This window comes from Ranitomeya imitator, chromosome 5 (genome assembly GCF_032444005.1).
Source record: "Ranitomeya imitator isolate aRanImi1 chromosome 5, aRanImi1.pri, whole genome shotgun sequence".
NCBI classification, from domain to species: Eukaryota; Metazoa; Chordata; class Amphibia; order Anura; family Dendrobatidae; genus Ranitomeya; species Ranitomeya imitator.
In genome coordinates this window covers 63550192-63565523 of record NC_091286.1, presented here as the reverse complement: position 1 = coordinate 63565523, position 15332 = coordinate 63550192, and the positions used below count along the sequence as shown (strand labels likewise).

At 40.2% G+C, this 15332-nt stretch overlaps 1 protein-coding gene across 1 annotated transcript in view; it reads left to right on the top strand.

Annotated features, from left to right (window-relative positions):
• The window catches only part of PCSK2 (proprotein convertase subtilisin/kexin type 2), a 253984-nt gene that overhangs the window by 217436 nt on the left and 21216 nt on the right, over nucleotides 1-15332 (top strand). The window contains exons 6-9 of the mRNA XM_069768745.1: nucleotides 1100-1176; nucleotides 7610-7698; nucleotides 9963-10138; nucleotides 11398-11613. Coding sequence (XP_069624846.1) covers nucleotides 1100-1176; nucleotides 7610-7698; nucleotides 9963-10138; nucleotides 11398-11613 — 558 coding nt within the window. The remainder of the gene's footprint in view (nucleotides 1-1099; nucleotides 1177-7609; nucleotides 7699-9962; nucleotides 10139-11397; nucleotides 11614-15332) is intronic.

The window sequence follows — 15332 nt, the reverse complement described above, 5'->3', positions numbered from 1 at the left end:
CCATTACATGGTGGTGCCTTATTTTTTCGCTTGCTCATAAATTTTTGCAACATTTCAGCCATGGTAATCCTGCCTTCCGAGGCGCTGGCAGTACCCCAGTTACATTGGCGACTTTCTCATTTGTCTTTGCCTTGTTCTTCCATCAGTAAATTCTCTAGCAGCATCTGCTTGGCACAGTACTCCCCCAGTTATGGGTTTCAGAGTACACCCAGCGGCTTTTTGGCAGAGTGCGCAGTCAGAATCTGTCCCTCACTCCAGCTACATCCTATCCCTACACCAATGAGTGCAGAATGGTGGCAGCACTCGTGGTCTGACATTTTTACACGCTGCAGCCTTTCAACAAGCTTTATTAGACTGGCAAACCTGAAGAGGAAATCAGTCGTGTATTAAAAAGTTCATGTTCGGAGCCCATGTAGATCAGTTTAATGAAATGTAGACTTTCTACTTACTTTTATATGTTGCTTATATGATAAACTGCTTCTCCATTAGGAGCAATGCCTCCAGAGGAGAACACTTCTGTATTACTTATCAGAAATCTATGATAGAAAGAAACTCTATGTGGATCTGTTTAAAACTGCAGGCACGTGAAGGTACAAATGTGTCATAGAAATCCAGGGTCACTGTATTATATATCTGTATAATCTGGATCAGTCATACAGTCGTGCATATTAAATTAGTTTTGGTTAGAGGAAGAAAAATTGAGCTAATTGGCTTAATGGAAGTCTGTCAACCCCTAAAATAATTTTAAATGGGCTGCACAGTGTTTGGTCCACCGTTACACCTTCTCATTTGCATATTGGGGTCTTTCCCTTGCTTCTGATTGACGGTAGTCACTTCTCAGGTTGAGCACTGTCTGAAGGGCAGTGAGTGGCATCAAAAGAAAGGAGACAGAGAGGAGAACATGTGTGGCAGCATTCAGACAGCGCTCGCTCAGGGAAATTGCATCATTTCTTAACATCTTGAAGATGAATTTTGGAGGTTCACCCTCAATATTAGCAATCCTGGATGTTATTATGTCATTAAAATCCTTTTTTTATTAACTTTAGCAGGATTGTGAATAATGTGTGCACATAATGACTTTCAGCCATTTTTCTTTCAGAATGCAGAAGCGAGCTACGACTTCAGCAGCAATGATCCTTATCCCTATCCCCGATACACTGATGACTGGTTTAACAGGTAAAGTGACAGGGTTTTTCTACTAGAATGGCTGTAAATATAATTTCCAAGAACAGTACTTACTGAGTTATTTATTCAAAAAACACCTTATGGCACCCTGCTGCTTCTCTTCTTCCCATTTTGGGTGGATTTTGAAAGAAAATCAGGGGAAAACAACCTTTTTAACTTAGTTGTCATACCCTCAACTTGACTGTCATACAGTTCACCATAAAGATCCAATTGGACATGTATACATGAAGCTTTATTTGTATGTACAAATAAGGAAAAAAATTTTTAATAAAAGTTAGATTTTAAAGAATTTTTTTTCCCTTCTTTTGAGGTTTGATATGTACAAATATTATGTTTACTAAAGGGCTCACAAATTACAAAATATTTATGCTCTTGAAACCTTTTTTGTAATCATGTGAGATTTCATGTACTCATCTGCAAGCACCCTAAAAGACTTCTTAGCTCCCCACTAAAGTAGATAATAGCCTGCCAATTGGAGCATGGTAGATATGGACCTAGATATGTCAAATAGCAGCTCCAGTAAGGTGTAGATTCCATGTAGAGTTCCTAAAATGTTTTTTTGCAAATTGTTTCCTCATAGAGGAAGAGGACTTGTAATCTAGTGCTACCTATTGGAAATAGTAATCCCACAAGTCACTATTGACTGAATTTGAATATTTTATTTCCAAGAGGGGCATGCAAGGCATTTAAGTCTCTGGCATGTCACTGTCCATAAGGAGAAAACTTACCCCTTAAAATTTTTTTACAGTCATGAACTTGGAAAACAACACAGAGCTTTGTACCATTAATGTTTGCTTGGTTTGGATCCACTTTGTTTTAAAGCAGTTTCTTGAAAACCAGTTTTGTTCTTTATTACAGCGGAATATCTACTTTACGACTTTAGAACATGATCTTTTGTGCTAGTATTACTGTTTCCATGGCAAAATAATTAACAGAATTTGTCTTTATCAACCATGTATTCAGTTGAACTAGCAAAGCACAAAGGCAGAGGCGAGACAAAAAGATATGTTCTGAAAATGCATTGACAAAAGGTGTCCATATCGAGGTGAAGTTATGTCCACCTTCTGACTTTACTGATAACTTGGTATTTATTCTCCAATTGAATTAATTCTTACATTTGCTGACAAATTCGATGCTATAATTTAAGGCTCTGCAAGTTTTTGTCGATTTTTTTACTAAGCTGTACCCATTCCAATTTGGTAAACATTGGAGGAGTTATTGGTTTGAAAACCACATTTTAAATGTACCATATTTTGCGGCGTATAAGACGACTTTTTAACCCCTGAAAATCTTCTTAAAAGTCGGGGGTCGTTTTATACGCCGGGTGTCGTCTTGTACGCCGGGTGCAGACACCAATGTGTGTATGGTGGGTGGGGGGGAGTGGTCCCGATAACGAAGAGGGGGCGTCTCACAGGAAAGTGTGAGTGGAGTATCCCCCATTACCTCATTGTAGCTGCAGCGTGGGGTCTCTGTGCTGGGAGCGGCAGCGGCTGTTCCTCTTTGTGCCGTGCGGGTGCTGTGCTTTGGGGCGGCGGCGGCGTATCTTAGTGCAGAGTCAGTCGGAGCTCCTCCGGCATTTCCTTAAAGCCCAGAGGCCCCGGTAGCTTTATTGCTGCAATGCGGTGGCCTCTGGGAAAATGGCCGCTGGGGGCGGCGCATGCTCAGATTCAGATCTCGTCCCGAGATCTCGGGAGATGAGATCTGAATCTGAGCATGCGCTGCCCCCAGCGGCCATTTTCCCGAAGGCCACCGCATCGCAGCAATGGAGCTGCCGGGGCCTCCGGGCTTTGAGGAAATGCCAGAGGAGCCCCGACTGACTCTGCACTAAGATACGCCGCACAGCACAGCACCCAGCACAGAGCCCCGATGCTGCACGAAGAGGAGCCGCCACCCCACAGCACAGCACCCACGCGGCACAAAGAGGAACAGCCGCCGCCGCTCCCCAGCACAGAGACCCCACTCTGCAGCTACAATGAGGTAATGGGGGATACTCCACTCACACTTTCCTGTGAGACGCCCCCTCTTCATCATCGGGACCACTCCCCCCCCAAAAGGCACATTAGTCACCGGCCCTATAAGACGACATACGGCATATAAGAAGACCCCCGACTTTTAAGAAGATTTTATATTTTAACTGGAAAAGTTGGGGGTCGTCTTATACACCCAGTGATCTTATACGCTGGAAAATACGGTAATATTCAAGTTAACAAAGAAGATTTGGTTGATCATCTGTTTAGAGAGCAGCTAAATGGAACATCTCCACCTGTGGAGGATACGGGACCATGGTGGAGCAGAATTTACTCAGCAAGTGGACAACAATTAGCTATTTTACTAGTTCTGAGAATGTTGGGGATTATTATTAGAGATTGGAAAACTTTATTAAGTGACAAATAACCACAAAATATGGGAAACCTGTTTTTTTATGTCCTTCAAAACTTGAAATATCCTAAAAGCACAAAAGTGCTACAAGGCTAGTGATCCTATCGTCAAGCCTGACAGATCTTGAGTATGTAAATATTGGATCTGAACTTTTCTAGCCCAGTGAATTGATGGTATTGAGATTTAGGATGTTAAATTGTGTGTAAAATGTCCTGTTTACAAGGCCTGTTTATTGCTGGGTATGTAAAGGATTATTCTCATTGTCATAATTTTCCAAAATCAATGAGGCGTGTTATATCACAGTTTCTATGTAAAGGTGGCTTATTTATTAGTCAATTACTTCACTTGCATGGACATATAGGTAATAAAATAAAGGTTAATATTTTCTGAAATTTTCAGTCTCTACTGCAGCTCATAAATTATCCTGGTTATTGCAGTAATTGTTACTCTAAGCAGTTAGGCAAAAATATAAATATTAATTAATATATTGCAGTATTTTAATTGAAATATTTAAATTATCATTATAACCATATTTTCAACTTATAAGTAACCAAAAATAGAAACTTTAATGCACTTTTCACTTTGTGCTGGGAGTCTCATGGATTAAAGGAGTTTTCCAGCTTTGGAAAATACACACATTGTCAAAATTGTTGGTGCCCCTCATTTAATGGCAGAAAATCCCACAATGGTCACAGAAATAACTTGTCAGAATCTGACAAAAGTAATAATAAATAAAAAATCTATGAAAATGAACAAATGAAAGTCAGACATTGCTTTTCAGCCATGCTTCCACAGAACTTTAAAAAAAATAAAACCCATGAAATAGGCCTGGATGGAAATGATGGTACCCCTGAAAATAATGTGACAAAAGGGACATGCTAAATCAAGGTGTGTCCACTAACTAGCATCACAGGTGTCTACAATTTTGACCTTGTGTGTACTTGTCTGAGATGCAGTTTGTTTAAAAAAAACAACTCTACTTTACTCACCTTCCCCAGATCAAATGCTGAGTTTACGCCTCTGCTCTATCACGTCGCCAGTGTCGCAGTCCATAACTGAGCTCAGTGACTCTGCCCAAGTTGATGGCACAAGCTGCTCAGAGCTGCAGAGCTCACTGATTGGTTGCAGTGCTGTCAATATGATGTTAGTCCTGCAGACAATAAGGCCGGTTTCACACATCAGTGTCTCCGGTACGTGTGGTGACAGTTTTCTCACGTACCGGAGACACTGACACACTTAGACCTATTCAAATGAATGGGTCTATGCACATGTCAGCGTAGTTTCACGGACACACAGACATGTCTGTTTTCAACCGGACACAGTGGCCGCAAAACGTGCCACACACGTGTACAAGGAGAACAGTGCACACTGTCCTCCTTGTGCACGGATGGCCACCGGGGAAGTAGCGCTACTGCAAGCTGCTGTTCCCCGGTGGCTGGTGCTGAACTCGGCTTTCATCCATTCTTCCCTGCTCTGCCAGCAAGCAGTGTGAGCAGGGGAGAATGAATTAAAGAAAAAACCGATGTGGTGTCACCCTATGTTTTTAAACCAACCCGGCAAAACTCAGAGGTGTGGGCTGCTATTCTCAGGATGGTAAGGCGCCATCCTCCAGCCTGAAAACAGCAGCCCACAGCAGCCCAGAAAAGGTGTGCCAATTCTGGAGCTTTGCCGGGTTCTTCCCACTTGCCCTGTAGCGGTGGCAAGTAGGGTAATGGGGGGTTAATGTCACCTTCCTATTGTAAGCCGGCTTTAGCACCACATGCAGGGGAACAATGCTTACAGTAGCGCTGCTTCACGGCAGCCTTCCTTGTGGTCCTGATACTGCACACGGTTGCCACACGTGTGCCACACGGATGGATCACACGGACACATGGACATGGATATCAGGACGTGTGAAACCGGCCTTACAGATACTAGAAGCCACAGTAAAGACTCATTGCTGCAGGCAAGGGACAGGCATTTTCCAATATCAAGTGTTCAGTGCCCCTGTAGCGCCATCACAGGGGAAATCAGGCATTACACAGTTCTTTTAAAAAACAAAAGACTGTCCACCTAATGTACAGAACGGGAAGGTCCTCCACACCAAGAGATGATCTCAGTGGTTTTCTTAACCCTGATAAGCCCTTTAGATAAAAGTGTAAAACTGTGTTTCCTGCCTGTAATTGTTACTACCACACTTTTGCTTGCATTGCTTTACATATTTTACACAGCTGGTATAACTTTTGCTTATGATTTAAAAACATGCATTGTAAGGCAGTCTGTATAGCAGATCTACTCTTGGATATTTTCTGAATTATTAGGTTGGCAAAATTAGCTTGATAGGGAAAAAAGATGCAATATTGTAACAGTAAAGCCATACCAAAAGTGTAAAAAAGTGTAAGAGTATGTTCACATATTGCAGATTTGCTACAGACACTATCCACAGCAAATCTGAAAGTATGCTGTGGACTTCAGCGGTTGCATTAAGGGATTTTTCCACAAACAAAGTACATTTTAATTAATATGTCTTGGATTAAAAATAAGTTCCATAATTGGATGTGTTGAAAAAAATGTTCCTGTGCTGAGATAATCTTATAAAAGGAAGCAAAAGAGAGTATACTAACATTACATCATCTCAGCCTGTATGGTGATTTTTCCATTACATATGATTTTTTTTAATTGTTTTAACTTAAAGGGAACCTGATATCTCATGCTTGCTGCCCAATCCACAAGCAGCCTGCATCAGACCATGGCTGAATTATTTCAGCCATGTTTGTTTAAGTCTTAAATGCTGCTTGGTTTCAGAAAAAAAAACCAAACATAATTTAAAAGCCACGGGGAAGTGAGCCACACAGGAGGTTAGTTGGACAGGTAGGTCCCTGGTGGCTTTTTGCCTGCATGTATAGGGTGAGACCTGTCACTTCAGAACAGCGGGCAGGGAGAAGCCACTGGAGAACCGTCTGTGCAACTAGTCTTTCATGTGGCTAGGTCTCTGGTGACTATTAAACTATATTTTTCCCTGAAATGTATCTGCTGTCAGGTTCCCATTTAACATGTTTGCTTGTTTTTATTCAGAATTAGTGGATTTAGTGGCAGGTCTGGAAGTAATCAGTTCATTAAATTAAAAAAAAACAATTCTTTAATGCTGATTTTGACATCTTCATCGAATTCAATGGGGACGTTTTACAATAAACCTACAATTTATGTACAACAGAAATTGACATGCTGTGGAAAAAAATCTACACCACATTAAATTCTGCATGGAAAATCCCTGCAATGTGCGAATGAGAATTTTATAAGATGCTGCAGATTTCCCACCTAAAAATCTAAATAGATCTACAACAATTGTAATATGTGTGGACACAACCTAAGGCTAAATTTTGATGTTCAAGTATCAAGTTGCAAGTAGTTACTGCACTTTCCAGAAAATGCTCTTGACCTCAACTTAGCAGCTTCATTAGCATACGTGAGGAAATTAAGTTTGACTCAGGAGACCCGCAGACAGTCATAAACTTATGGTCAATACTAAGACCATTATCGTCTCGTATGTAAAATAAAAACAAGTGATTTCCACCATGTCCTGGATCAGATTTTCATTATCAGTGTTTCACCAGTTTTTCTTGGTTGCAAAAACAAAAAACTGATGGAGATTTCTCAGGCTTCTCCTAGTAAATAGTCTACGATGCCATCAATGTAGTGTCTGAATTTTTCACAGAGCCATTGACTTTTGTTGCCAAGTTTGATCTTTGACTTGGATAAAAAAAACAGACATCTCCATTTTTTTTTCGAATCCCCAGTTTGCCTGTGAACGATCCCATAGAGTGGTAATAGGTGCATGAACAGCACAGAACAGGAATGTGAAAAATGGTCATCTGATTGAGGACTACGGATAATCAATAAAATGAAGAATAAAACATTTTTTTACACTTTTATTTATTTTATTCCTCTACATAATCTTTTTATTTTTGCAGTTATGCTACAAACTCACTTTAGTAGTGCAGCAAATAACTCTGGAGTCATCTAGGATGTAACTACATTTCTTATGTTTTTGTCTCATTTATCACAGCCATGGGACTCGCTGTGCGGGAGAAGTATCTGCTGCTGCAAACAACAATATTTGTGGGGTGGGAGTTGCATATAGCTCAAAAGTTGCCGGTATAGTATAATATACTTATATTTTTTATGTCAATTACTTTTTTCTACTTTCAAAAGGATACATTGGTAAAACGCAATAGTACTTGTTTTGTTTGATTTGCTCTATTTCTTCTAGTTTATATTGCCACCTACTGTACATAAACGGAATGTATAAAAAGTTAAGCGTATCATTACCTCTAGTACTGGTATATATAAAAACAGTACTAATGGTAATGATACCATATATACACACACACACACACACACAGTGGCATGTAAAAGTTTGGGCATCCCTAAACCAAGTTACTGTTATTGTGAACAGTTCAGCACAAGATGAAGATTAAATTATCTCTAAAAGGCCTAAAGATGAGATATTGAATATATATACAGTACAGACCAAAAGATTGGACACAACTTCTCATTTAAAGATTTTCTGTATTTTCATGACTATGAAAATTATAAATTCACGCTGAAGGCATCAAAACTATGAATTAACACATGTGGAATTCACACCTGTGAAGTGAAAACCATTTCCGGTGACTACCTCTTGAAGCTCATCAAGAGAATGCCAAGAGTGTGCAAAGCAGTCATCAAAGCAAAAGGTGGCTACTTTGAAGAACCTAGAATATAAGACATATTTTCAGTTGTTTCACACGTTTTTGTTAAGGATATAATTCCACATGCGTTAATTCATAGTTTTGATGCCTTCAGTGTGAATTTACAATTTTCATAGTCATGAAAATACAGAAAAATCTTTAAATGAGGTGTGTCCAAACTTTTGGTCTGTACTGTATATATACAGAATATATATATATATATATATATATATATATATATATATATATATATATATATATTTACATAGTCAACTTGACTGCAGAAGACCTTCAGAAAGATTTATCAGACTCTGGAGTTGTGGTATATTATTCTACTGTTCAGAGATACCTGCACACATATGGTCTTCATGGAAGAGTAATCAGAAGAAAATATCTCCTGTCTCCTCATCATAAAATTCAGCTTCAGACGTATGCATAAGAACATCTATACAAGCCTGATGCATTTTGGAAACAAATCCTATGGACCACTGCGGTTAAAACAGATCTCTTTGGCCACAATGATCAAAGGTATGTTGAGAAAAAAAGGCACAGAATTTGAGGAAAAGAACATGTCGCCAACCATTAAGCAGTAGTAGATGAATCATACTTTGGGGTTGTGTTGCAGCCAATAGTACAGAGAACATTTAACGAGTAGAGGGAAGAATGGATTCAATGAAATTTCAACAAATTCTTGATGCAAACATAACACCATATGTAAAAAAAGTTGAAGATGAAAAGAGGATGGCTTCTACAAATGGCTAACGATCCTAAACACACGCCAAAGTCCACAATAGACTACCTCAAAAGACGCAAGCTGAAGGTTTTACAATGGCCCTCACAGTCCCCTAAACTGAAAATCATTGAAAGTCTGTGGCTAGACCTCAAAATAGCAGTGCATTCAAGAAAACTCATGAATGTCACAGAACTGGAAGATTTTTTTTAGATTAGATATAGGAACAATCAGGGGGAAAGTATAATAAAAACACATAACCACTTCTTCATTTTTCACCCACTCCTGGTTTTAGCTTACAAATACTGACCAAATACTACACGTGACTGTAACCTAAAGCGATGTCTCCAAGAAGAGCTGGGAAATCTCTTGAGCTTTGTCGAAAGCTTCTTGAAAGGTTTCTGTACTTGATGTCGAGATTTACCATCATTAGTTGGAGCCCTGAATTCAAGATGCACTTTTTTAGGGTACAGAGTGAATTGGGCATGATCTGATTAGGCGTAAAACTAATTTCCCTTAAAAGTTGGCAACTATGAATTTGGTTCAGATCTTCTCTCTACCATTCTTCTTCATGTAGCTTGACCCTTGTTGACTAGTCTTTCTCTTCCGTATCTCCTGAAGGGGACCATGTGTATATTCCATAGGAAAAAAAGTAGACCCATCCATTTTTTGAGATTGCAACAATTAAAGGAGCATCCTTTATGATGGGGATGAATGAAGTCTTTGTGTAAATCAAGAAATGCTAGACATGGAAGAATAGAGCAATTGGGCTCTTATATAAGACAGAGATGATTAGACAGAAAAAGTTCAATATAAAGGATAATGTAGGGTTCGCCTTCAATTTTACAGTATGAAGAAGTAAGATAAGGAAACATGACAAACTGTAGCTATTTAAACAATGGCTGTAAATCATTTACCATATATTCATATAATATAACTACTATCTTTTCTAACAACAGGAATCCGTATGTTGGATCAACCTTTTATGACTGATATAATTGAAGCTTCGTCTATCAGTCACATGCCACAGGTAATAGACATTTACAGTGCCAGCTGGGGGCCCACCGATGATGGCAAGACAGTGGATGGACCAAGAGAACTAACTTTACAGGCCATGGCAGATGGGGTGAACAAGGTAAATGCAACTGTTTGGCCTGCTTCAAACAAGAACTAGTCCTAGGACCAAGGATCAAAGTTGGAGTTTGGTCACCCAAAATTTACATGTGTCTATGTTCTATGTTGATACCAGCACTCATCAAAGTGACTGAAGAATTGTGAATAGTTTTTCCTCAACGCTTTAAATTGGCTTTTGACATATTCACATTATCGTAAAAAAAAGTTCAGATTGCCTTATTGTGCAGAATGTGAATAGGAACAAATAGGCTGTGAATTTGTTAAAAATGAGGACAAATTATTCATCAACTATGCCTTGATCAATTTGATGTACTGTAGTACGTGATACAACAGAGATTGGACTGCTGCTATTTTTGAGGTCTGTTTTTTATCCATTTTTAATCAATCCCTAATGATACGATCTACAAAAAAAACCGGATGAGAATTGGTCATGCATATGGAATAGACACATGCATCTATTTTCAAAACTAATGTGTGAATGTGCGCTAAATTCTATTTTAGACTGGCTGTGTTTTGTTCTGTTGTCTGCTCATACAGAATTTATGCACAAATAGGTGGAAAGTCCTACTCTGTCTCCTAGGCTGCTGTCTCTAGTATAGGGGTCATCACTGTAGGATGTTACCTGATTTTATAGCATTGGTTCTTCTACTGGTTATGGGAGCCTAGGACACTGCAGGATACATAGATATAAGCATCCTGCAGGTCAATGCTTCGAAATCTACACTGAAAGACATTTAGAAAAACAATTATTGTGCACTCTCCAGGACTATAATTAAACGTTTCGCTGTAACTGTAGGTAGCCATTAATATCTATCTGCATCATGACATTTAGATCAAGAGGCACCCAGGGGCGGACACAACACTGGTGGAATTTGTGCAGTCACCCAAGAGGTAAGGAAGCCCACTTCCATCTCCAAAGCAAGTGGAGAAATGTTATTGGACTGCAAAGTGCCCATATGTTGTTCTTTTCCTGGGGTCCTCTTCTGTCTGTGTCCGCCCCTCGAGGCGTCATATTCATTTGCTAATCCCAAACACAATTGGGAAAAATGAAGCTGAAAATACCCAATGTGGAACTGCTCCAACACAACAAACATAGGGTTACACATTGCAGAACCACATTCTGAAGCTACATAAGATCTGTCAATAATTTGACTCCTCTACCATACAGCATGAAAAGGGTTTGGGTTCTGATATAATTTGACCACAATAACAATTTGATCAACTGTCCTAATATTTTATTTAAAACTGCTGTTTTGTCAGGGTCGTGGAGCGAAGGGCAGCATTTACGTGTGGGCATCTGGGGATGGTGGAAGCTACGATGACTGTAACTGTGATGGTTACGCATCAAGCATGTGGACCATTTCTATCAATTCTGCTATAAATGACGGCCGGACGGCACTGTATGATGAAAGCTGCTCTTCAACATTAGCCTCTACATTCAGTAATGGAAGGAAAAGGAATCCTGAAGCTGGAGTGGTAAGTACAAATACTGTAATTCTCGAGCGTGCCCAGAGGCGTCATCCAGTGCCAGGCTCACAATAGAAACAGCAGATGTTCTTTTGTTAGGACTCATTAGAAATGATAGAAAGCCCAATGATGCTTCCCCTGCCGCTGATGAGAAAAATATTAATATTTAATCGCTCCAAACATCATTTGCTTTTCATTGGAGCTGTTACTTAGCTTGGAAACACAAAATTGTGTGGCTTTTATTCATCATTTTAGCATTCTATAGAAAACTGTAATGTGGGTGATCACTCAATAATTACAAGTATATTACTCAATATTTTATATATTTATTTTATTATGTAGCAAATCAGTTGGAAAGAGTTGTGGCATAAGAGAGCTATATTTATAGTCCATGTAGAAATTTTCAAAGGTATACATATACATTATGACTGGAAGATGTATATATTTCCCATAGTGTTGCCTCTATGTTATACCTAGCGCTATAAGTATTTATGTGTATATGTATTTTTACATGTGTAGAAGGTAGGACTGGCCCACCGGAGTACCAGAAGATCCTCTGGTGGGTCCAATCGTAGATGTAGACACAATAATGGCCCCTAATATAACTGGAAACAGCAGCAGACTGTCCTGTGCAGGAACAATATGGACCCTGTGGTCTGCAAAGGATCATCATAGACCCTTTTTTTGTCTTTTTAACAATCCACTAGTAATTATCAGTTACTAAATTCATCGGTTTAGCAGCTTACAAGCAAGAAAAACCCATTTTAAGGTGGCAGTCCACACCACTTTACTTACTATGCCTTTATGCAGTTACATACATGTTAAAGTCCCAGTAGAAGACATCCCTATTTGTAGCTGACATTAACATATATGGTCTTACTCTTTTCCTAATGAGTTGCTTTACCTGTAACTTATTAGACCTTACATACGATGTGTTCTGTGTGTGTATCGATCGCAACAAAGACTACTATTAAATTAAAAATGTACACACCTTCAGAAGTCGGATGATGCTGTGTGCATTTGTATATGTGTATGGGAGTTGTATGGCAGGTCTGCCATAAAGTGGTTCCATTGATCATGAGAAAAGCATAAAAAATGACAGAAGATGAAATTCTAAGGTTTCTATCAAATACATGCCATTAGCAAATCGAATGATTTTATCTAAATTCTCCAGGGATACAAGGTTCATTTTTACTGTACTAGAGTTGACTGCAAAATATGGTGAAAATCTCTTCTCTGGGAGATAGCAACTGTGTGTGTGTGTGGGGGGGAGGGGTGATTCTGTATAGCACCTGAATGCTAAAGTTGAGCCTTGTGCTCAGATCTAGCAGGATATGGCATGCTTCACCAAATTCTCCCTGAACACAAATCAGGTGAAAATTTTCCACCAGGAGCCAGAACTTAGCTTCATAGTTAATATAGAGCTTTCCCTCTCAATGCTGGCTCCTCTAGCCTTTGAGATGCTCTTCCTGGCTATGTGGTCCCACACTCAGTCTGAGCTTTTCTTCTCAATGCTGGCTCCTCTAGCCTTTGAGATGCTTTCCTGGCTATGCGGTCCCATACTCAGCCTGAGCTATCCTTCTCAATGCTGGCTCCTCTAGCCTTTGAAATGTTCTTCCTAGCTCTGCGGTCCCACACTCAGTCTGAGCTTTTCTTCTCAATGCTGACTCCTCTAGTCTCTGAGATGCTTTTCCTGGCTATGCAGTCCCATACTCAGCCTGAGCTTTCCCTCTCAATGCTGGCTCCTCTAGCCTCTGAGATGCTCTTCTTGGCTGTGCAGTCCCATACTCAGCCTAAGCTTTCCTTCTCAATGCTGGCTCCTCTCGCCTCTGAGATACTCTTCCTGGCTGTGCAGTCCCATACCCAGCCTCAGATGCTCTTCCTGGCTCTGTGGTCCCATAATCAACCTGAGATGCTCTTCCTGGCTATGCGGTTCCACACTTAGTCTGAGCTTTTCTTCTCAATGCTGGCTCCTCTAGCCTCTGAAATGTTCTTCCTGGCTATGTGGTCCCACCCTCAGTCTGGGCTTTTCTTCCCAATGCTGGCTCCTCTAGCCTCTGAGATGTTCTTCCTGGCTCTGCAGTCCCATATTCAGCCTGAGCTTTCTCTCTCAATGTTGGCTCCTCTAGTCTCTGAGATGCTCTTCCTGGCTCTGCAGTCCCATACTCAGCCTGAGCTTTCCCTATTAATGCTGGCTCCTCTAGCCTCTGAGATGCTCTTCCTGCCTGTGCAGTCCCATACTCAGCCTAGGCTTTCCTACTCAATGCTGGTTCCTCTAGCCTCTGAGCCTTCCTGGCTCTGCGGTCCCATACTCAGTCTGAGCTTTCCTTCTCAATGCTGGCTCATCTAGCCTCTGAGATGCTCTTCCTGGCTCTGTGGTTCCATATTTAGTCTGAGCTTTCCTTCTCAATGCTGGATCCTCTAGTCTATGAGATGCTCATCCTGGTTCTGGGGTTTCCATATTCCTGCACCCACTTTCCTGAACTGGTTCTCACTCCGGCTTCCCTTCACTGGGAGATGAGAAAGGTTCCTCTGTCCTTATTCGAGCCATAGGCCCTGGATTTTCTAAGGTATAGTTGTTACAATAAATACTAAAGGCTAGCAATAGGCTAGCACATCATTATTGTTGCTGCTTAAAACACCTACAACTGGTTGCCATAAGTTAGAGACAAAAAAGCAAATTCTCCAGATATGATATATATAATGCAGCATTGTAGAAGGCACTGAGATGTGACAACTCTTCTAATAAATGCTAACATCCCCAGTGAATATAATGTTAATACTTGCTGCCACAGGGGATGAGGGCTTCAGACTCAGAGCTGACAGGAAAAACTCATCACCACAAAGGTTAAGGAGCTGACAGATGCAAGGATCATGCAATGCCATGTACCATTTATAGATGTGAAAAACATTGATCAATTTTTTACCTTTACTGGTCGTACTTTACTGAGTCGTATGAATTAATTAAGGGATGTGATGTATGGTTCTGAATAATGTAGCCATTTGGTCTAAGGTCTCAATTATTTTAGGGGTCTAATATAGGGTCTGAATTTCAAGGTATGCATGTAGAAAAGCCGCGGAGACACCATCACGTGACAGTCTGTGGATGGATACTATGTTTTGGCATAGGTGGTTTTCCTTTTTGGATGCTGCCCTTCCCGTGGTTGTTCCTTCCCGGTGAAAGACCTGGCTATTTATTGCTTGCGTTGAGAAACACGTGATGGTGTCTCCGCAACTTTTCTACATGCATTTGCATATTTCCCATAAGGGATGGGGGCAGTGTTCTGGATCACTGCGTTGAGAAACACGTGATGGTGTCTCCGCGGTGTTGGATGTTTTGATCTCCCCGAGGTCATTCATCCTTATGTTGATAGTGAATTTCAAGGTATGGAATTTGAATTAATCGTGGGGTCTGATGTCTGAAATTTGAACTAATTTTGTTGTATGGAGTCAGAAGTGAAAATCTGAATTTATTTTTCCATTTGTGTTCGGAATTTATTTTGTTGTCTGGGATCTGAATCAATTGGGGGTCTGATATCTGATATATGTGTGAATTAACTTTGCAATCAAAGAGAATGTATCAGCAGGATCAAATCTCTTAAGTTGTCTTCATGGGCATGCAGGTCATAGAAAGCTGAATAAAATGATTCTTTGATAACTGTAATCTGATGCCTTATTCCAGAGATATCCACATTTTTATTAATATTTAAATGAGCTGCTAAGATCTA